The sequence below is a fragment of the Neomonachus schauinslandi genome, chromosome 2 (assembly GCF_002201575.2).
Source record: "Neomonachus schauinslandi chromosome 2, ASM220157v2, whole genome shotgun sequence".
NCBI lineage: Eukaryota > Metazoa > Chordata > Mammalia > Carnivora > Phocidae > Neomonachus > Neomonachus schauinslandi.
This window is the reverse complement of record NC_058404.1, coordinates 125,403,251-125,427,041: the sequence shown is the minus strand read 5'-3', so window position 1 is coordinate 125,427,041 and position 23,791 is coordinate 125,403,251. Positions and strand designations below refer to the sequence as shown.

At 39.3% G+C, this 23,791-nt stretch overlaps 1 protein-coding gene across 1 annotated transcript in view; it reads right to left on the bottom strand.

Moving 5' to 3' along the window:
* UNC5C (unc-5 netrin receptor C) overlaps positions 1-15,440 on the bottom strand; it is a 340,887-nt gene extending 325,447 nt beyond the window's left edge. Inside the window, exon 1 of the mRNA XM_021680394.1 lies at positions 15,093-15,440. Coding sequence (XP_021536069.1) covers positions 15,093-15,216 — 124 coding nt within the window. The 5' untranslated portion in view covers positions 15,217-15,440. The remainder of the gene's footprint in view (positions 1-15,092) is intronic.
* Between the last annotated feature and the right edge of the window lie 8,351 nt (positions 15,441-23,791).

The following is a 23,791-nucleotide window of genomic DNA, read 5'->3' as shown; positions in this document are numbered from 1 at the left end:
AACAAAAGGGATTATTTAATGTCTGTGAACTAAAAAGTGTAATACTGAATTTGTTTGTAGCTGAAAGCATTTTCTATGTCCATATTTTTTTCCAAATAGGGTTGTTACTTAAGCAACTTTCATTTTTTTAATACATGCTGGAAAACTTTTTTCAAACAGAACTGTTTTGTGAATCCTGTCCCGTTTCCCTCCTTATAAATCATAAATAATACATGTAATACCATTGGGAAACTATAGAATTCAGCTACAGTTGGTTCATGAACTAATCCATTAGAAAAATACTTTATTAAATGCAGCATTTAACATAATTAATAAATGTCAGTCACAACATATATATTTAGGAGTCTGGTATCTAATTAATTTCTCTTTTTTGCCTGTATTATAATAAGACCCTTGCACATGTAAAAACTTTGACCTTGCTCAGAAAGTTGTTTAATAAATTTTGCTTCTACCTTAAGATCAGTACAAGTTTTGGTGTGTTAAAATTTCTGACATAAGTGAAGAAATTTAATTGCTTCTATTCCTCCAGACAGAATTTAAATGTTAGCAAAAAGTTAAGAACTTGCTTTTTTTTTCCCTAGCCTTTTTACCTATATTTGTCTTTACAATAAAGTTAATTATAGTGGAGGAAAATATGAACTGATTTTTTTCATTGAAGTTTATTTAATACTAGCTTTTTTTCTTTAAGATTTTATTTATTTATTTGAGAGAGAGGGCACGCTCAAGGCAGGGTGGAGGGAAAAGCAGAGGGAGAGGGACAAGGAGCCTCCACGCTGAGTGCGAGGAGCCAGAGTCTTAGGCAGGGCTCGCTCCCATGACCCTGAGATCATGACCTGGGCTGAAATCAAGAGTCAGATGCCTAACCTACCAAGCCACCCAGGCACCTCTCGATACTAGTTTTAATAGAATATATTCTAAAGTCAGAATTTGGCATAAAAAATACGTTAACGTGATTGTCCATAAAACTGAAACAAACTTGTGCTGACTTTCCAAAAAATGTTACTGTGCCATTAAATTTTCATAACCGAGGATGAAAATGTGATTTTAAAATCTACCAATTTCTTGTAAGAATTTTACCTGTGACAGTTATGTTTTCATTGGTTCATCTGGCATTTTCTCCCCCGATGGTACTCCCAGCTGAGTGCAATCCTCTCTTTCTTGTGATATATTGAATTATTTTCATAGCAGTGCCAAATGACAATCATTGTACAGCATAGACTTATGTAATGAAAACGCGACAGCAACAGCAACAACAATTGCTAACGTACATTAAATGCTTATCTGGTCCCAGGCACTGTTCTCAGTTACTCACTTTTGATAACTCTGTACACCCTCACAATTCTATGGTGGAAATACTATTATTATTCTGATATTCTACTGAGTTTTGCAGTTTATTTCCCTTCACCACGAGATTGACATAAAAGCTACTGATAGTATTTCCCTAGCCCAGTTACCACATGAACACTCTTGGTTGTAGACATCCAAATTTTTTCAGTGAATCTGGATTAATTTCCTATGTCAGGAGATTACTGAGTCCACACATATGCATACATCAAATATGTTTTTAAGTCCCTGACAGTCAAGAAAAGGAAATGTAAAACTACAAAACAGAAAAAAAAGAGAAAGCTGAAACCATTCTCCATTCTAAACAGTCATGATAATCACACCAAAGAATAGGCATCATCAAATATTTTTTTTTAAGATTTTATTTATCTATTTGAGAGAGAGAGAGAGAGCATGCATGAGCAGGGGGGAAGGGCAGAGGGAGAAGGAGAAGCAGACTCCCCGCTGAGCATGGAGCCCGATGTGGGGCTCCATCCCAGGACCCTGGGATCATGACCTGAGCCCAAGGCAGACGCTTAACTGAATGAGCCACCCAGGCGCCCCAGAGATTATTTAAAGAAAAAAAAAAAAGTTTTCCAAGCATAAATAAATTCACTTTCACACCAAGCCATACTATTTATTATATACACTCAAAAATTTTTAAATGTAATTCTTCATACCAAAAAAAAGATACATTTGTACAGGTACCCAAGAAAGCAACAGTGTATTAACATTGCGGGGTTGCAGGGTAATTTTTTCTAAATCTATTCCAAATTCTAATATAATAACTGTCCTATTTCAATCAGTCCAGAATCATCTTATTTCCAACATAATTCGATTTCATAATACTGGTTCCTAAATGTTTACAAAATTTCATGTGGCCAAATATCACGATATTCTTTATCATCTTGCAATAGAATTAAGTTTTATGATGGAAAAAGAAAAACATACAGAAAATTATCACTTTTAGCAGATGTTGTAGTCTGAAAAAAATAAAGTGGGTTTAGAATTAAAAGCCAAAGCCATTGGTTGAACTGAGGCATATTTCCATCTATTATTAAAATTCGAGTTACACACTAAAGATGAAATTAGTCATCAAGTCCCTCATGCAATACGGTAGTAAATGGGATATTGGTTAGGAATTTAATTGCAGAAACTCTGCCCATGTAAGCTTCCAATTCATTCAAAACAAACCTTTACAATGCGCGGAACCTAGTTAAAACAGTTAAAAACACCAAAAAAATACTTCTTGACTTTATTAAGTAATGCTTGCATGAAAATCTGAATGAAAAGGAGATCTCTGCCACCCCATTAGGATTAAATAATACTCCTTCTTTTCCTTTTTTGTCTTTTGTTTCTTTTCATTGTCAAGCAATGCAGGTTTATGTGAGGTGTTTTTTTTTTTTATCATTTAAGAAAAATTGACTTTTAAAAATAAATAAGAAAAGCGAATGATGTGATGTCTCAGATTTGACTAAAATTTATAAATAAATGTCTCAGGGTAGACTTAAGTTTATGAATAAATTCTCAAATTTAGAAATAAATTGATAAATAATTCTGAGTACTAAAAGTGTTATGAGAGTCCAAATGACCATGTGAAAATATATGCAAAGCTTATGCCCAAGTGACTGAGGTTATAAGCTTTAGCAGGGCTCCCCACTGTTGCCTGAACAGTGTTTCACTAATGGTCTGATAATGGGGGGTCGTCATGGAGGTCCTTGTAATACTTTATAGTTGTGTAAGCATGGCAGCCACTGATAATTACGGCCCTGTTCTCAACTCAACACACTAGATTACTAAGCAACCCTCACACTTTGTTTCCACAATGGCTTTATAGTTACAGAATGCTGTCTTTGAGAGTTCTTTAAGACGACTTATTAAAGATTCTTGGATTCTAATATAATTTGCAGTAAAACATCTTATCTTTCAGATGATTAAATGGGGATTAGAAAATATCCAAAAGATGGAAAAAAAATGGGAGAGGAGGGTATAAAATGGACAATTTAACTTTTGATTTCATTGCAGGAAAGATCATATTGCTTTTAAAAATAGTATCATAGTCATTACCTTAAAATATTAACACTAATTTCATCTTTAGTGTGTAACTCGAATATTAGTAAACCTTAAAATAGTAACACATGTACCTCTGTTTTCACTTTTTCCCTGGTCTCTTTCCTCAATCACCTTGTGTCCCCCCTACTCTCCCACACATCTCGGTGCCTAAGGAGGGGCCTTCCTGTTGTTTGAAAATGCATCGAAAACCTAAACATTGTGGCTAATAGTAAAAAACAGAAAAAATCACATCACTTAAAATGAGTGTCTCAAAGCAGGGCACGTTATTATGTGCTCTAAGGAAACAACTCTTTCTGGATGTCAGCTTAAGCTTCTATGATTTTTCTCAGACTTTCTTTTAAAACCATCACTACCATTTATTATCTTCTTGTTATATAGACTGTTACTTTTGTTTCATCACAAATCTTTGCCTGTTTATTAGCAGCCCTGCCACTACTATCAGATGACATTTGTTTTACTTAATGTATGTAGTTTTAGAAAAAAATTATAGAACTGCTCTTACTGCATTATATGAAAAAATTCCAATGTACATTTAGCTGACACTGCATCAGCTGCTATTTAAACTGGGCTTAGCTAATGGACTTTTAATGTCAGAGGGGTTATGTGCAGTTACTGGCTATTAGCAGAAATGGCTCCTTTCTATAAAAATCACTTTTCCTCAAGTGTGTTGTTTGAACATTCCTTTCCCTAATTTAGTGACTGTCACTGAATGCAAAACAAACTCAAGGACTCTGGAATCTGCTGTTATCTTTAAGACCCTCTTTTTAACCTTGCAATTCAGCATTAAACAGGCAACCACCCTCATTAGCATTTAGGCTTGTAATCACAAAACTTTGTGAGGCATTATTATTTATTTTGCCGTTCTTAGCAGAGTCCTACATATTTTGTTATGAGAACCCCATATCATCCAAGAATGTATGACACATATGATAAGAGAACATACAAGACAATATTCTGAACGCTAGCATTTATTTGCACCTTTTAAAATTCTAGTTCAGAAACGCCAAGTGATGTGAAAATGTATGGCAATAATTAATATGTATTCATGTGTTGATGTATCATATAAGTATTTACATATTAATCTGCATTTAATACAATACTGAATATAAGCAAGGAAGTATATTACTCCTCTATCTGGAGTGAAATTCTGTGTATTCTTTCATTAGTAACAACTTTTCCCCCCCTCAGTTAACTTTATATTTTTGTTCATTTATATAAAGTTTTCAGTGGATGTGATAGAGCTACCTGGAAATAAAGCCACCTGCACAGCATCAAAGGGAGTCCAAGAAAACCAAAATTCTGCAGTCTGGAAACATAACTCCACACTTGACTAAGAAGTTGAAACAAATCATCACAGAATTCAAGGAAGAACCACACAACTGACCTCTCTGTCGATCAGCCCACAAGAGAGGTCACCTCAGGCAGGGTGCTTACCAGTGAAATCTCTCTCCCGGAGAGTACCTGGAGAGGGACGCACGCATGTGGATGAAGATTTTACCCGTTCATGCATGGAAGTTATTGTTCTCCCTTGGACAACAAATTATAGTCCACTGGAAACAACAGGAATTTCTCCACATGTTGAAATAAGGCAGTGAAAGTGGGTATCCCTTAGTTTCTGTCACTTGGAAAATAGGAGAAAAAAAAGAAAAAGAAAACAAGTTTCTATAGATAAGCCACTGCGACAATGAGACAGAGGTGTCTCTACTGGACACTATGCAAATGACTTAGCACCTGGCGGAGAGTGAGGAACTTTTGCAGAAAAGTAGAATATAATTTTTCAGTTATAAAGCAGTGGTGAAACTCGCTTCCCCATTTGATGACTACCTTTATGAATTTATTCTATAAGTAAGTTTTATTTTCATTTTTTGATAGGTTCTCTTTGCTTTCTAAAGATATTGCCAAAGCTGTTCGAAAAAACTCTCCTAAAACAAAAATAGTTACACACACGTGCATGTGTGCGTGCGCACACCACACACACAAATTTGTGCCAGCATATACAGGCTCACAGGGAACTACTGAACTGTATTTGTCTATTCCTTGTAACTCTTCATTTCATTAAGACTCTGCCTAGAAATACCCCGTAGGAAATAATTCTATAGTTATTGAATTCAATAAAAAATGACATGTACGTTTCATGTTATCATCATTTCTAATAAATCCAATAAACTGATTACCACTACCCCTACTGGGAAAACAAACATATCTGTTGTTAAAACTTTTCCTAGTCATCCTTTTAATTTTTTCGTTATGTTACAGTAAGTAAACTATAACTCTCTTCACTGTGGTCCTTCTAATTCTACATAAATATATGCATGTGCATGTAAAACGAGACAAAAATAAGTATTTTGATCAATATGTAAAGACGAATATATAAAGATATTGGTGATACTTTCATAAAGATAAAATTCCACTTAAGCAATTTTTCTGTTGAAGAACTGTCCTTAAGAACTCGTACATAAACTGGGTGATGGACGTTAAGGAGGGCACGTGATGTAATGAGCACTGGGTGTTATATAAGACTCATGAATCACTAACCTCTACCTCTGAAACTAATAATACATTATATGTTAATTAATTGAATTTAAATAAAAAAACAAAGAACTCCTACATAATTCTAAAAATGCTATTGGATTTCTTTGTACATGAGATTTAAACTACGATGTTTGTATTCTTATTAATGACAATATTTAACAGAGTAGTTCAGGAAATGAGAGTGCATTTTATAATGACCACTGGAGGATTAATTATATATTCTATTACTAGTGAAACAGACTGTCAGACACCATATATCAGTATCCCACTAATTAAGTCTAGATTTCTCAAGCACATCCTGCTCAAACAGGTCCAAATAAAATCCAAACATAATTTTTTTCAAGTATACACCTTTTAAATACTTTCCAAGTTCTTCTGCTGTGTTAACTGAAATCAGTGCAGATCAACACTCTTCTTTAGATAAAAGTTGCAAGTCAGAGGGCTTGTTGAATAATATTATGATGAAATGTTGATCTGAGGTCTCTATTCTGGATAGCAAAAATAGTAAATCATTTGAACATGCCTGTTTTTCCTCAGCTTCTGAGAGCAGTTACTGAAATGGGCTTCTGTTTTCCACCAAGCTGCATGCTCTGTTGTTGATGGCTGTGGTAGCCTGGGAGGGAAATGTCTTAGGCTCTTTGCATCCTTGAATTTGATCCCTAATACATTTTAAAGCTTATATTCTTTCATTATCTTACGGAGACCCAGAACGAAGAAGTAAAGTTGCTAAAGGAAACGACAGTCATAATTACTGTTTTATTTAGGATGACTTCAAGATTGCTGCTTGCTAAACTTGAGCACTTCCACTGGGTGGCTACGATGTGTATATCTGGCAAACTCTTCATTCAGGGGAAGATAAAATATATCATTTTCCCCTTATCAAAAGCTAAATTAAAGTGTCAACATATTTCACACAGACATAATGCTCAAAGTGAAATGACCATTATTTACTCTATCTTCCCAATCATAAAGTTTTTGTTGTGGTAGTAATTTGGTTATTTGCTTGGTTTGGGTCAGATATAATACAGGACTCTGGAAATCACATATAATAAAACAGCAGTGCTTTTGTCACTGACGATGGTTTTTAGTTCCTGCAAAAGTTAGGGAATACCACTTGTTAAAGAGAGTACTCTTTGATCTGGTTGTAGAAAGGACATTTTTTTTTTAAGTTCCGGAAATTCCAGAAAGATAGGAGAATGATTTAAAATATGCAATTTGATTACAAGGAACAAACTTGCAAATTCAGAGATTAGATTTGTCCAAAATTGCTCTCTGTACTTTTAAACATGAATGTAATTCATTATGCTTATAGTTATAAGTGGATATTACCACACCACACACCCTATCACCTTGCACTAAACTTCCATGGTCTAGGAGAATATACGTTATGAATTAATTTAAAGTGATTACATTTCTATGCAAATGGCATACTTTACTTCTATGCTACTCTTTTGTATTTTATACACACTAATTTTCTTGAATTTTTAGAAACACCTGCATTTCCATTCATGGACATATTTGCTCTTATAAGTGGGCTGCAGATGTATTTTAATACAGGTATTTTGATATAGGCATTGATATGCCAGCACTAATCTGTTTTTTATTGGAAAGGAATGCTCATATATAAGGTTTTTCTTCCGAACAGGAAAAAAAAAAAAACAACAACAGAAAAGACAAAAAAAATATAGTTGAGTTCAGGCAGTTCATGATTAAATAATCAATTAAGACACTGACTAAAGGGGCACCTGGGTGGCTCAGTCGTTAAGCATCTGCCTTCAGCCCAAGTCGTGATTCCAGGGTCCTGGGACCGAGCCCTGCATCGCATCGGGCTCCCTGCTGGGCAGGAGGCCTGCTTCTCCCTCTCCTGTTCCCCCTGCTTGTGTTCCCTCTCTCGCTGTCTCTCTCTGTCAAATAAATAAATAAAACTTAAAAAAAAAAAAAGACACTGACTAAAACTCAGAAATGTTAGCATTCATCAATAAACCTGTTAAATGTGCTGAGGGAGTTTCTGTTGTTTAACCTCCTTGGTTAGAAGAGAAGATAATACATGTTTATCTACATGAGCCATTTTTATGGCTTTCATAATTGCTGTGAAATGAAACTAGCCACAGGGCCCAAATGACAATGATTAATGAAGGTAAACTTCTATCTTCACAACATCTTAAAATAAATAAGACTGGTTACTCTGGAATTAAATTTGATTAGTCAGTATCATCAGTTAACATGATTATTTTGAGCCTTCTAACAAGCACACCAATATAAGTCTCACCTAGTTCCCCTCACTCTCACATTCCCCTACCACGCTGCATGGAGATATGGTTTGTTATTTAATTAAAAGAGGGTATTCCCCAAACATTGGAGTTTTCAGATATTAGACTTCACTTTTGCCACACAAAGCACTTTTGCTCACTGCTAATAAAAAGTATAATGACATTAAGGACAAATATCTGCATATTTGGCACTTTCAAAGCTATAGCTCACTTTCCAAATTATAACTTCAATTTAATAAATGTTACCATAACTCTAACAGTATAAATTCCACGTAGAAGGCTGGATATGTTTTAGGTACCTCTAAAATCTGGAGACATTCTTTGCGTATTTCAAAACCTTATTATATAATCCCAAAGTAGCAACTTTTGTGGGGGCAAGAATGCTCAAGATGAGAAACCACATTACAACTTCAACCCAAACTCTTCTTAAAAACCTGAAATTACAGAACAGTATTTTCTAAGATTTTTTTTATGAAGAATCAAAATATTGTCAACATAATATATGTATTAGGTTTTGATGAAAAGGCAAAAATTCTTCTGAGAGCTCTAATCAGGTAGAAAGAATAAAAAAGTTTACTATCTCTGGTCTTGTTAGCTCATAAAATTATTACCATAAGATGTTTTTATTAAAATCTCCATAAATGTGGAGATGACAAATATTTAAAATAAGAGAAAACTATAAATTATTCAGTTATTGGATTTATTTTTAAGATCTAGAAAAAAGGAGACAGTATTTTAATATTGCTCAAGGCAAACTTACCCCACTTTAAAAAAGTCACATAAAAAACAGCACTGAGTTTCTGTGAGTCTCTGTTCTAGTTGAAATATCCCTGAACTAAGCAATACTGAGACAATACCCAAGGTCTCAGTTTCATGTAGCCCTCCTCCACAAATACATAAGCAATACCAAATCCAAATAAAATATGAAATCAAAGAAGAGTCCATACATAACTTTAAGAAGTTAGGATAACAAAGAAAGCAAGTGAGAAATCTGGGGATCTATAAGTGTAGAATAAGCAATCAAAAATTAAAAGCAAAATGAAAATACTGTAAGAAAAAGACCAGTCTTAACTCTAAGTAACATAAAATTCCCCACAAATCCCTAGTGTTATCATAAAAGTTAGCCAGAAAATAACATTCCCACTAAACATGAATAGAAATAACCATTAAACAACAAGAATTAATTAAATGTGAAAGTTTCAAAATATGTTATCTAGATTATCCATGTTGTTCTAAATTATGACACTGAAACTTTCTATTGCAAATTTAATTCGAGCAATGAAAAGTCCTGGTGAATTTGCTTTGCCTCTGAGTCAACCTATTTTTCTATGTTTCTTTGTGTTGTTTTACATTTTATTTTATTTTATTATGTTATGTTAATCACCATATATTACAGCATTAGTTTTTGATGTAGTGTTCCATGATTCATTGTTTGCGTATAACACCCAGTGCTCCCTTCAGTACATGCCCTTTTTAATACCCATCACCAGGCTAACCCATCCCCCCACCCCCCTCCCCTCTAGAACCATCAGTTTGTTTCTCAGAGTCCATAGTCTCTCATGGTTCGTCTCCACCTCCGATTCCCCCCCCTTCATTTTTCCCTTCCTACTGTCTTCTTCTTTTTTAAAACATATAATATATTCTTTGTGTTGTTTTAACATGCATTCAATTATGTTCTTTAGACCATACACTTTTGCCATTTTTTTAAAGGAAAACTATTGACATTTGCATAAAGGGTTGATTTTTCTTAAACCCTTATCTGAAAGCCTGGCATGTTTGTTTGTTTTTTTTTTTCCCCACAGAAGTGTTTATGATCTATGAAAAGTTATCTTTCAATATTCATTGTAAAGATAGAAAGTCAAGGGTAGAGCTTGCAGCCAGGACTAAACAGGCAGTGACTCAAAATGGAATTTTTAGAACTGGCATTAGGTTAATTTTCCCAGAAAAAGCAGAAAGGAAGAAATGGGGTTATGAAGGGAGGGAGCTTCCCCCTGACTGACTGTTCAAGGAACCATGTACATCACTGTCCAGGAGTTTGCAGTGATCTATTTTGGGACATCTCCTCAGACAGCTTCATTTGTTGCTTTTGGCGAAGCAGAGTCTGCAGTAATCCCTAGTCTGAGTTCAAAATTATTGACCTTTAGTTTCTTTACCTTCTAGATTTCTTTGCCAGTGGTTTACAGAGTTAGAAGCCAAAGAATAATGTTTACTTTCTGTGGGCCAGGCATGGCCCTAAACAATTTACATGTATTAACTCATTTAATCATAATAGGACCGGTAGTATATATTATCTTCACTTTACATTGGTGGAAACTGAGGCACAAATGAAGCTAAATAACTCACCCATAGCAACAGAATTAGGAGGTGGTAGAAGCAGGATTAGGGGACACTGATAAACACTAAGCCAATCAGCAGAATGGGCACATACAACTAACAACACTTAGCTTGTGCCTCCTCAAAGCCAGACCAAATATACATTAAATTTAACTAAGATTTAACATAAGTTAGACAGTTCCAATGCTAACATGGCATTAGAACATCCCACTTCAAACCACATTGCCATCCTTAAGTTCTTCTGTGTAGAAATTTTGGAAACCCCACCACTACTCCCAGTAGAACCTTACCCTGACCTATGTTCACTAACTTTGATACTTGAATCCAGAAAGTACTATACCTATTTTTCAGAAAGTGCATTATAATTATATGCTTCTAAGTCTGTCTTCCTTGAGGGCTGAAATTGTCTCTTTCGACATTGTGTCCCTGACAAATAGAGCACAGTCTGGGACATAGTAAGTGCACAACAGTTGTTTGTTTAGAATTTTACTTTTAATATCATACACTATCCCAAGGAGCTAACAGGTTTCTAATTTGTGGAGAAATGTAACCAGGTTTGTTTTTAACTGCCACAAATACAAAAGTCAAACTAAAAAAAAAAAAAAAAAAAGTAGGTTAAAATCACAAGGCAAGGACTCTGGCTAAATCCCCACCCCCACTCTTTTCCCCTGTATATATATGGAGGGGTTGCAGCCTGTAATTTTAATGTTCCTTCTGAGAGTGACTCCCTCTGCTGCTCCAGCAAAGCCATGACCTAAATCAGAAAAGTGCTAAATGCAGTTCAGGCCTAATAGAGCACACTTTGGCTGTTGGCACCAATTGGAGAAGGGAGCATACATTAGAGCACAGTTATTTTTAAGTCTCAACAGTAATTCCAAATAAGCTAGGAGGGCTTGCCTTGGTGGAGCTCATGCCTCCTTTATGTTTTTTTTTTTGGGGGGGGGGTTGCTTAAAAAAGATCAGGATGAATTCTGATCAGGACATCCAGCTCGCAGACTAAAATGGGAGCTAGTCAAAGAACCTGTCTTGTTGAATGCTGAATCCCCAGTATCCACAGTAAGAAGACCAAGGAATCAGTGAATGTTAACAATCTAATAGTTCTTCCTTCTTTGCAAGGATTTGAAAAGTTTGTCCTCTGAGGCATTTTAAGCATTCCTTGAGCAAGGATACTTTTCCTTACTGCAAATTCCAAATGTGATTTTATGAATTTACTCTGCTCCTAAAATGGAGAAAATACGTGATATAATTGTAATGAAATTCAGTTATCTTTTGTGCCAATTGTCTATTTGTACCACAGCAATATGCATAAATGCATGAAAGTAGTTTCTACTCTTTTGTAGGAAGAAGTATTTGTTTAAAAAACATCATAAATTAACTTCTGGTAATAGCAAATAGTCTCAATATGATTAGAGACTTCATTAATTTTCTCTTCTGACTTTGGTGATGTTAACACTCATAACACTAGTTGGTGCTAGATAAGCAGAATATCAATGCTGTGATAATCCAGAAACAAATGCATTTCTAAAACAGGAGGGCACTAACTCTGAGGCACACTGATCAAATACACTCTCTGTCTCTGTTTCTCTCTCTCTCTCTCTTTACTTACTAAAATCTTTCATTCTTGGAAGTCAGAAACAACACAATTTTTTTTCCCCCTGGAGCTAGGAATTTCAGGCAATCCTGAATGAAACAATTAAGGCATAGCCAGAAAGGAGAAAGTTGTTGCCTAAAGCCTGGAGAATCTCCCAAGGACCTAACTAAAATGACTGCTGTCTTCATTTAAACTACAGTTAGAAAATATAGTACACTCACAAATAATACCTATTATGCTTCTTTTTTCATCTTAAACATTTGTTGTTGGTTTTGTGTGTGTGTGTGTGTGTTTTTGGGGGGGCTACCTCTGAAGACATACTATTTTCTTAAAACTGCTAATTTTTCTAGTACTTCTTTAACAACAGAATAAATAAATCTCATCCACATTGTCAAGTCCTCAAATTAACTTTCTCATCTTAATTGCATATGTAGTTCCATTCATAAAAATAGATCATTTCCATCTTTAAGTGTTCAACACATGGAAATCATACCTGAGGAAGCAACAGTATCTTCAGTTTCCCTAGTGTGCTAGTCCAAAGAGGGAGGAGAAAAGAGAAGATATTAGAAGGAAAAGGAGGTCTGAACACCAGCCTGATATAAAAGTGTGATTCTGAGAAGAAAATGTACTAGTGGCTCAATAGTAAGCAGGCTGGGAAATGGGTTAGAGTGATAGTGATAGTAGCTGAGTTTGGTGTTTTCTACATTTTTAATATCTAACAGACTACACAGGAAGAAGAGCCAGTGTCCTGAAACATGGAGGCTAACAAAAATAAAAGTGGGAGTATAGTGTCTTTCGAGACCATAAGATTCAAACAGTCGATTTCACCAGCAACTGGAATAACTAAACAAACTAAATGGAGAGGAACACCACTGAAATGCATATACCCTACAGAATACATTTTATTTTTCCATTTAAGACCAGAGGAGCAGGTTCAATGCCCAATCTTTGGATTGCCTGGTCTGTAAGAAAAGTGCAAGTGGCACAGTTAGCTTGTTCAGTCTGTCTTGAGCGGTTTTTTTTCGTTTAATCTCTTCTCCCTTCTTTCAATATTAATCCACTTACAATCTCCTGTTGGATTATCTTTATTGATTTTTTTTTTTTTTTCCGACCCAGTCCTTTTAATGTTGCTGTAGTAAGCTCTAGGCAAGAATCCTATAGCTTCTGTTTGGCATCTTTGGGGACTTTAACTTGTCCTTTTCCCAAAGGGTTCTCTCACCGCCCAGTCCTCCCCCGACCGACCCCCACCTGAACCCCACCCCATGGCTGGGTCCTTTGTGCGCCCAATAACAGTAGGCGAATCCCACAGGGAGTCACGCGATTGATTTCACGACTATTCATCAGGTTGTTCGCTTAAACTTCCAAACACTCCTCTCTAAACACCCTTGGCTGCTACCCAGAGAACTTCTTACCAATTTCAAGAAATCTACAACACGTTCATACGATTCCTTTGTAAAATGGACAGGCAGATGAGCTCTGGAAGTATGCATAAGAAAATCAGGGCAGAACCTCGAGGATGGGAGGCATCTGGTAAGAAGGGAAGGAAGGATTTATGAGCGTGGCTACTTAGCTAGGCAGCAGGAAAATTTACTCCCGAAGTAGCAATCACTAATTCACAAAGCCTTGCTAATCACTTACCTCCTCATTCGGACCACACTCGCTAACGCTCAGCGCTCCCCTCCACCTCCAACGCCCTCTCCCCCAAGAGCCTTCGCAAATCAGAGGGAATGCAGCTGGGAACCTCCAGTGTCCGAGCAACGCCCCGGGAGTTCGAGGCTATCGCCGCACCTCCTCTGCTCTCCAAATTTGGAAAGAAGTGTAACCGAGATGATGGGATCCCTGAATTACCTCCGAATGCTGCATAAGCTTCCTTCACCCCCGCCCTAGGAAAAAACAGCTGCCTCCCCTAAGCCAGCGACTTCCACAAAACTGGTCGAAAAGACCGAAGTGGGCGCTGGCTTGGCCACAAGGTTGGGGGCCCAGGTGACGCGAAACAGACCCCAGAGGGGGCAGCGTTGGTTCTTTCCTAGCCCTCTCCCTTCCACTCAGCTTCCTGGGCTCGGAAGGCTGGAAGCTGCCGCTTTACCACTTCAAACTCGGGGGACAAGAAGACAATCAGCCCCCGCGCTTCCCCTCCCTCCTTATCCACCCTCAACTCCTGACCGCTCTTCTCCTAACCCCTGTTTTGCCCACGGCCCCGGTCACTTATTTTAAAGATCAGGCGCGTTAAATTAAATTGTCAGAGTTATAAACTGGCCCATTACCCGGGGGAGTTTCCTCTTTGAACAACCAGTCCGTTTTCCCAGAGCTCTGGGGTTTTAAGTTTCTCCGTGGCTTACTGGGAGGAAGACTCGGAAAGGGTAAGAGTGTGGAGGCGTGCACCCCCCGAGGCCTGCCGCTGGCTGGGTGGCGGGTCCGGGTGCGCTGTGCATGTCCACAGCGCCCCAAGCAGCAGCAGAGTGGCACCGGAGCTGGTGGGTCCTCGGCGGTAATGGACACATTTCCTTCGCTGAGCGCCCGTCGGCGTCTAACGTGCTCAGAGACGCCCTGAAGATCCCGCAACCCCAGTTGTGGCTCAGCGCGGGGAGCCTCTGCGCATCAGGGTGTACCTACGGCATGCCACCCAGCCATCCACACCGAGAGTCGCTGCAAACCTCTGTGTGACCAATATGCAACAACGTGTGAGTGTGGAGCAGAAAGTGCAAAAGGCGCCCACATGCCCAGAGACAGACAGATGTAGGTCCACACCCCGTGTGCGTCCCTGGTCCATCCGTGCCCATCTCGGAAGATGGATTAAAAATAATAACCAAAGCTTCTTGACTAGTTGGGAAAGTGGAACGTGAACTGACTTCCAGTTGAAAGCAACGAGGCAAATTAAGGAAGGCAAGAGAACTGGGGAGGAGGAGTGGAAGGAGGAGGGAAGGAAGAAGCGAAGGGAGGTGGCCGCGGAGCTTGGCGGAGTCTCTTACCTTGAGCGGCCGAGCCGGTACCGCTGGCACTGAGCAGGGCCAGGGCAGGTAGCACGAGCATTTGCAGCACGTAACCCAGTCCCAGTCCGCAGCGGGCCGCTGTCGCCCGTAGACCTTTCCTCATCGTCGACAGAGGTGTGCCGGCCAGAACCACACAGGGAGACGCGCCAACTGCGGAAAACCCCACTGGGAAGCAGCTGAATCCGTGCACCACGAAGCAGTCCGAAGAAATAATGATAACCAAGAGCCACACTCCACTTTCTCCAAGGGCAGGAGCCAAAAAGGGGTGGAGAGGAGACGCTGAGGAGGAGTTTGGCGGTCCCTCTTTCCCTGTGCCTTCTGACTGGCGGCTCGGTGAGCTGCTGCTCTGCCCCCACTTGGGAAGTCCGGGGAGGCGCAAGGCGGCCACCTCGCCGCTCCCCCCAGCAGCAGGAACAGCCGCAGCTCCGCTGCGCGCCGAGCCTGGACTGCTCTCCGGGTCCCCTCCTCTGTGCCGAACACACACAGGCAAGGGGGGTGGGGGGAGGCGGCGGAGGGAGAGGAAGCGAGAAGTGGGAGGAGGTGGGAGCGGAGGGAGGGAGCTGGGCACAGTGGGGCTCTCGAGTCTCCAATCTCAGTGTGCTCACGCCAGCGGAGGGACGGCCAGGCTGCCGCTGCTGGGTGGCCAAGGAGGGTCACCTCCTAGCGTCGGGGCGCACGGGTGCGCGGAGGCGCTCTCCGTGGAGGCGTGGAGGGCGCAGCCCAACTCCGTTGGGGGGTAAGCGGCGGCGGGAGCGCGCCCGCCCGCGTTATGTAAGCAAGGATTGGAGGGAGATGCGCGCCCAGCGCCGGAGGTGGAGACCGGCTGTTGGTTTACCCGCGGAAGCCTGGGCGAGAGAAACCTGAGGGCAGAGGCGGCTGCGGAGAGTGGGAGCGCGCCTGCCTCCCGCGGTGCGCCAGACTCGGACTCCAGGAGCGCAGCGGGCGCGCCCCGAGCCTCTTGGCTGAGTCCACTGGAGCTCAGCCCGCCGCCTGCCAGCTTCTCCACGGCGCCAGCAAAGCCTGCGCCAGACTCCCCGGGACTGGACTCGCTCTACGACTGACTTGGGGTCTTGCGGTTGATTAAGCTGGATGCGGGCTCGAGTTGAAGTCCTGCGTGGTGGGGAAGAAGGCAAGAAGCTTTTGCAGTGGGTGTCCCAACCCTGCTGCAATCTTGGGGTTGTCAGCGCCACTCAGACTGCTCAGTGTTCTGGGTGCCCATGACTTCTCCCTAGTGGAACAGAAACCAAAAGCTAAAGGAAAACTCATTCTTCAAAAGAGCTTTATTTGCGTGCATCCTGGTGGCTGGCAATGTTGAGTATGTAAAGGGTGGTGAGGTGAGACCTGGCACGGAAACTCCCAGAAACAATGCACAACAAAATAACAAAATTTGTAGACATGCACTTAAAGTGATGGTGGAACCTATGACATGTTTTCCAAATTCCTAACGGTGTAAGGACTCAAACTGCTATGAATTTTTTACCTTTTTATTAAATTAAATTAATTAATTACTTACTTAGTTTATTTTTTAAGGAAAGGATAGTTAGTCTGGGTAGCTAGGTTATGGATCTCTTGTAATGACGAAGGAGGAATGTAAGAATGGGTGGATAAAATGACAGGGTAGACAAAAGGAAAAGTGGATGGGTTAAAAAGGTCGATACACATTGACAGTCCAACATTCTGGGAAGAGGAAAACCACTTCCTAAGATTAGTACATTTCTAAACAAATAATAAATAATATATCAGGGAAATTTTAAGCTCTTGGTGCCAAGGGGGCAATGTGTAAACACACACACAGGCGGGAGGCTTGTGATCTCTGTTATCCCGGACAGGTCAGGTAAACTGCATGTCTCAGTTTCTTCATCTGTGAAATATTTCATTAGATGGCTTTAAAGTTCTTTTCAGTGCTAGCATTCCATGATTCTGCCTGCCAAGCTCCATCTGAACCTCTAGCCAATAAGACCTGTCTTTAATGATTCCGGTAGATCTGAAAAGGTCAGACTTGGCAAAGACACTGACAAATCTGACCGTTTCTTTTTCCCACGGAGGCACTGCCTGACATGCTAAAATCTCTTCTTTACCCTCTTCACCTTCCCTTACCCATACAGGATATCACAATCTTTTGGTAAAAGGGTAGCTTCTGGCTCCAGACTGGGTTCAATTCTCAGCATTTCTTATGACTAGCTGACAGATACTGAAAAATAAAGTTAGGTGCCTCAGTTTCTTAATCTGTAAGATAGATCTAGTACCAGTAATTAACTTATAGGGCTCTGTGAGAAATGAGTTAAAGATGTGAGAAGTGCCCGACACAAAATTGTTACCTGCTATTCTTGCCATGGATGAGTTTCATCAGCTGCATGCTATCTAGACTAGTGCTGTCCAACAGAACTTTCTGCAATGAGGAACATGTCCATTTATGCTCTCCCAAATGGTAGTCACTAGACACATGTGGTTACTGAGCACTTGCAGTGTGGCTAGTATGAATTGGGTATTTTAATGTAATTAATTAATTTAATTTTAATAGGCACACAGCTAGTGGCCACTATGATGGATAGTGCAGCTAGGCAGCTCATACCCATCATTTATTTTGAGGATTATACCCCCAGAAGGACTTATGATTATATTTCATATCTGTCTTTACAATTTTTCCAGGAAGGACAGCAGCTTAATTACTAAGAAATCCTCACATATACTATCATAGTGATAGTAGCAATATCTAAAAGTTTTTTGTTTATTCATTTACAATTTCATTGCTTATCTTTTCTAGCTAGAATTTCACTTTTTTTTTAAGATTTTATTATTTATTTGAGACAGAGAGAATGAGAGACAGAGAGCATGAGAGGGAGGAGGGTCAGAGGGAGAAGCAGACCCCCCGCCGAGCAGGGAGCCCGATGCGGGACTCGATCCTGGGACTCCAGGATCATGACCTGAGCCGAAGGCAGTCGCTTAACCAACTGAGCCACCCAGGCGCCCCTAGAATTTCACTCTTTTTAAGGCAGAGAGTTTGCCTTGTTCACCATTTCATCCGCAGCTCTTAAGGACAGAGCCCAATATATAGTCGGTGCTCAATCAATATTGGTTGATTGTCAAAAAGTCTCAGTAGGAAAGAATCCTCAAAGTCTAGTTAGTTAAATAGAATTAAATTGTTACATAATCTTGTTTGGGACATTGAAGTGCTCAAGGACAGATATTGCATGAAATTAGTTCTTTGAAAGAAAGAGGAAGAGACAAGAAGAAAAAAGTAGTTCAATACTGAAATTCAGCCTAAAGAGGGCAGGAGAATGGTTTGAGAAATGGCATGTAGAAATGAGGTGGAAAACAGAGGGGAGAGTGAGAGCACAAGAACAAGGACAGGAAAAGTACCAGCAAATGGATCAGCTTTATTAAGCAGGAGAGTTTCCTACAATCCATGGTTGCAGATGGAACTTGCCTTGTGTACCAACATTCTGCCTGTATTTTTTTTTTCTTTATGAAATAGATAATGAAGTGCTGCATAGGCTTCTGAGCATAGGATTATTAACTGACTTCACTTAAATCTGGCCTCAAGTATCCTTGCTTAGAGAGATCTTCTTTGACCAACAACCTAAAATATCATATACCCCTTAACACTCCATTGCATTCACTTGCTTTGATTTTCCATATAGCACTTCTTTTATATAAACATGTGTATGTACATGTATATACATGTCTACATCTATGTACGTGTATGTGTGTATGTATGCATATGCGTATACATGTGTGTGTATGTATATGCCTATGTGTATGTGTTTATGTATATGTATTTATGTATACTCTCCAATAGAATGGAGGCTCCTCAAAGGGAGGAATTTTTTTCCTAGTGCTTTCACCACTCTGTATCCAGAACCTAGAAAACTGCCCGGCACATAATAGGTGGTCAATAAATATCTATTGAATATTGAATGGAAGAATGAGAGCCAATGAATTTTAAAACCTAGCGAAGTCCTTGATTGAAACCTTTTTTTTCTCTGAGACAAAATTTCAAATTATGAACAGGCTTTTCTAGTTATTGCATAAATTCGAGTTTGGGGAAATTTTCACCAAAAATGAATTTAAATATGACTTTTTCAGGGTTGGAATACTGCAGGTGTTTGAGGAACAAACATGGAATTCATCTCATTTTGAAAAATAAAAAGCCTCATTTAAATCCATGTACAAGGGCTTCCTTTTTCTTGGCTGCAATGAGTGGAGAATTAACTCTGGGATAATAAATCCCAGTGACAGGTGCTAATGGGAATTAAACATGCAAATCCCTTGCATATCCCTCCAGAAATCTACACCAAGAAAGTATGCGATTTAGCATGTAGACTGCTTAGTTATAATATTATTTACTCTAAACTAGTATGTAAAAAGTTTCCAGCTTAAGGCCAAGGACCTAAAAAACAATAGAAAATGTTTTAATTATAGAAATATTTCTTTCATTTTATCTCTCTAGTGTGTGGTTCCCCACTTTTTGTATTTTTATAAAAAACAAATAATCGTACCAGGATATTATTAACCGACAACATAGAAGGAGGAGGATTTTAGTGAATATAAATAAGATGGTATGAGAAAACTTTTCCTAACCAGGAGTTGGAAAAATTACTCAGGTAAAATTACTGATGACATCAACTAAAAGGAGCCAGATGGTCCAGATTCAGTTAATTCAATCCTCCTTCTCTGCCTCAGCCTACAGAAAGGAATTTGGCCTGCCATAAACCCGTATATTCTGGGACTTTATACTTTAGGTTAATTGTATTAGGTAAGACCCTTTTGGTTGCAAGTGATGGAAACCCAACTTAAACCAGTGTAAGCAAAAAGGAGAAGTCATTGCTTTATATAATTCAAAAGCCATGGATAATATTAATACTGACTAACACTGATCACACAGTGTGTCAGATTCAATTCTAAGTTCTTTATATGTGCTATTTCATTTAACCCTCAAGATGAGGATTAAAGTAATACTGGCAGGGCGCCTGGGTGCTCAGTCGTTAAGCGTCTGCCTTCGGCTCGGGTCATGATCCCGGGGTCCTGGGATCGAGTCACGCGTCGGGCTCCCTGCTCAGCGGGAGGCCTGCTTCTCCCTCTCCCACTCCCCCTGCTTGTGTTCCCTCTCTTGCTGTCTTTCTCTCTCTCTGTTGAAAAATAGGTAAAATCTTAAAAAAAAAAATAATAAAGTAATACTGGCAGGGATGTCTGGGTGGCGCAGTCTGTTGAACAACCGATTCTTGGTTTTGGCTCAGGTCATGATCTCGAGGTCCTGATCTCAGGATTGTGGGATGAGCCCCACATTAAGTTCCAGCTCAGCGTGGGGTCTGTTTGGGATTCTCTCTCCCCTCTCCCTCAGCACCCCCTTCTCTTAAATAAATAAATCATAAATAAAATAAAATAACAAAAAATAAATAAAATAAAACAAATAAAGCAATACAGGCATATCTCGGAGATATTGTGGGTTCGGTTCCAGACCACTGCAATAAAGTAAATATCGAAATAAAATGAAGTGTGGGGCGCCTGGGTGGCTCAGTTGGTTAAGCATCTGCCTTTGGCTCAGGTCATGATCCCAGGGTCCCGGGATCGAGGTCCTGGGATTGGGCCCCTTGTCAGGCTCCCTGCTCAGTGGGAAGTCTGCTTTTCCCTCTCCCTCTGCCCCTCCCTTGCTCATGCTTGCACGTGCTCTCTCTCTCTCTCTCTCAGATAAGTAAATAAAATCTTTAAAAAACAAAAGGAAATAAACTGAGTTGAATGAAGTTTTGGGTTTCCTAGAGGATATAAAAGTTATGTCTATGCTGTACTGTATGTGTGCAATAGTGTTATGTCTAAAAAAACAATGTACATACCTTAATTTTAAAAATACTTTATTGCTAAGAAATGTTAACCATTATCTGAGCCTTTAGTGAGTCATAATCACTGACCATAGATCATCATAACAAGTATAATAATAATGACAAATTTGAAATATTGCAAGAAGCATGCAAATGTGACACAGAGACATGAAATGAGCAAACGCTGTTGGAAAAATGGTGCCAATAGACTTGCTCAATACAGCATTGCCACAAATCTTCAATTTGTAAAAGAAAAAATTGCAATACCTGCAAAGCACAATAAAGCAAAGCACAATAACACGAGGTATATTTGTATTATTATCTCCAATTCATATACCAGGAAACAGAATGGTTATGTAATTTTGCCTAGCAGACTATTTCGCAGTCCACTAGAGTTTATTTACTGAACTTTGAGAAGTGTGTAGCACTGAGATAGCATCTTTTCCTCAAGGAGTTTATAGTTGGGGCATAGAGATAACATTTACAAGAAAGAAATAAAGCCAAAAAAATAAAGAAAAATAACATGAAAGACTGAGAAGTGAGAAAGGAAAGAGAAAGGAGGGAATAAGGTTGCAAGGAACAAAAGAAGGAAGGAAGGGAAAAGGAAAAGAAGAGGATCAAAGAAGAAATAAAGGAAGAGAAGGAAAAAAAGTCCAGTGTGATTTCCGCTTTTGTGTAGCATACAGTAATTGCTATAAGGAGAAAACAATGAACGGCTCAATAAAAATGATATGGAAAATAATATATGTCATTTAGAAGAAGACTGCTAGGGGTAGATATTATAATTATTGCTGACTAGAGCTTTTCAAATACTTCATTTTATTTTAAATTTATCTGCCAAATTGGACCATGGTGGTTTTTCTTGTGTGGCAGATTGAAGATATAAGATACTTTTAGGAATGGTGGGAAGATTCTGAATCAGGAAAAACGGATTTAAATCTCTATCTAACATATTTACTCCGATAGTCCTGTAACTTCTTTGTATTTTAATTTCTTCGTTATATAAAATGAGAACAACATGAATGAACACATAAAGTTGCCCTGAAGATGAAATGCATGTAAAACTACTTTGTAATGTGTCTGTGGACATTATTGTGATAAGATATGTTCGATATTGTCCATTGCACTTAATTTGCATAATCATCTAAAGAATAGCTTTAGTGATGTGGCTCTCTATACATGAGTTATACCACCCTTGTGTAAAGTTGGAGTTGTTCTCAGTATCTCGCTCCCTTTTGCCCACATTACCTATTCAATTACAAAATCCATCCAATTTTACTACTTAAAGATCTCCAGTACCTATTCCATTATCTCCCGCCCCACAGACACACAGTATATTGGCATGTTCCCCATGGTCTCTGGTAATTGCTTCCTTAGTAACCAGTCTGCCCTCACATTCCAATCCATGCCCTCCACGCACCCCAGAATGACCTTCTAAAATGCAAATACTGTCATTTTACTGTCCTAAAAACCTGTTCATGAATTCCTTATTGTTTTCAGTTCTCTTTCCCAAAGTCCATTATAGGGCAATTCTGTCCTTAAAAAAAGGACTTCTGGAGTGAACATAGTTGCTAGATTGCATTATTTCTCATTCTTTACTCCTTTCCTGTTAATACAATTGACTTTTGCCTTTGCTGTCCTTCTCCCTAAGTGGGATGGATTTACTGGCCTCACCAATGGTGGCTTAGCCATGAGACTGATTTTTGCCAGCGGAAGTGGGCAGAAGTTACAGTGTGCCAGTTCCTTCCATTGCATACTTCTACTCATTTTCATGTGCTCCTGCCACCAGTCGCGAGAAGAACATTTCCTTGGCAACCATCGGTTCAAGGTGGCTACAAGACACATGGAGAAATGTACAGCTTGGAGCCTGGTGCCTGCTTAATGGAGTGACAGCAGACCCAATGACACATGAGCAAGAAAAAAAAAAACAAATGCTTGTTTCTTCAGCTACTGAGATCTGGGGAGATTTTTTATGCAGCATCACCACAGCAAGAAGTGTCTGATATGCATAGCGTAAAAAATCATGTCCTCCAATGAAGTTCCAGATAAATCAAATGATCACCTCCCCTGTAGTGCTAATAAGCTAGTAGAAAATAAGACAGACCAGAGAACTACACAGAGTGAGTCTGAGAAGGGTAGCAGGAGAGTGCGGCTACATGGTTGTTGGAGGTAAGAGGAAAGGGCACTTACTTCAAATTGAAATGATTGGTGGAGTCTTTGATGATATTACATTAGGCCTGGACCTTGAAGGGTAAACAGAATTTGTGTTTGCTGAGTTGGAGATGATGGCATTCCAGGAAGAAACAACTGGAGCAGAAGCAGGAAAGAAAAGTAGAATATGTTATATCAAGTACTGAGTGACTTATTTTGGAGCGCAAATAGCATTATAGCATTATACTTAATGCTATAACTAATTATAATTTTTATTTTTTTAAAGATTTTATTTATTTATTTGACAGAGAGAGAGAGAGAGAGAGCTAGAGAGGGAACACAAGCAGGGGTTGTGGGAGAGGGAGAAGCAGGCTCCCGGCCAAGCAGGGAGCCCGATGCGGGGCTCGATCCCAGGACCCTGGGATCATGACCTGAGCCGAAGACAGACACTTAATGACTGAGCCATCCAGACGCCCCACTAATTATAATTTTTAAAAATTCTGTCAACATTTTTGAACACTCACTGGTTAGATTCATTTAATAATAATATACATGAAGTAGGTATTTTTATTAACTCATTTTAAGCACAAGTAAGGAAATCAAGGCTTAGTCGAGTTAAGTAACTTGCTTAGCTAAATTAGTGTCAGATTGGGATCTGAATTCAAATTTATCTAGATGCAGGCAAATACTGTGGGGTAAATTTGGAAAGGA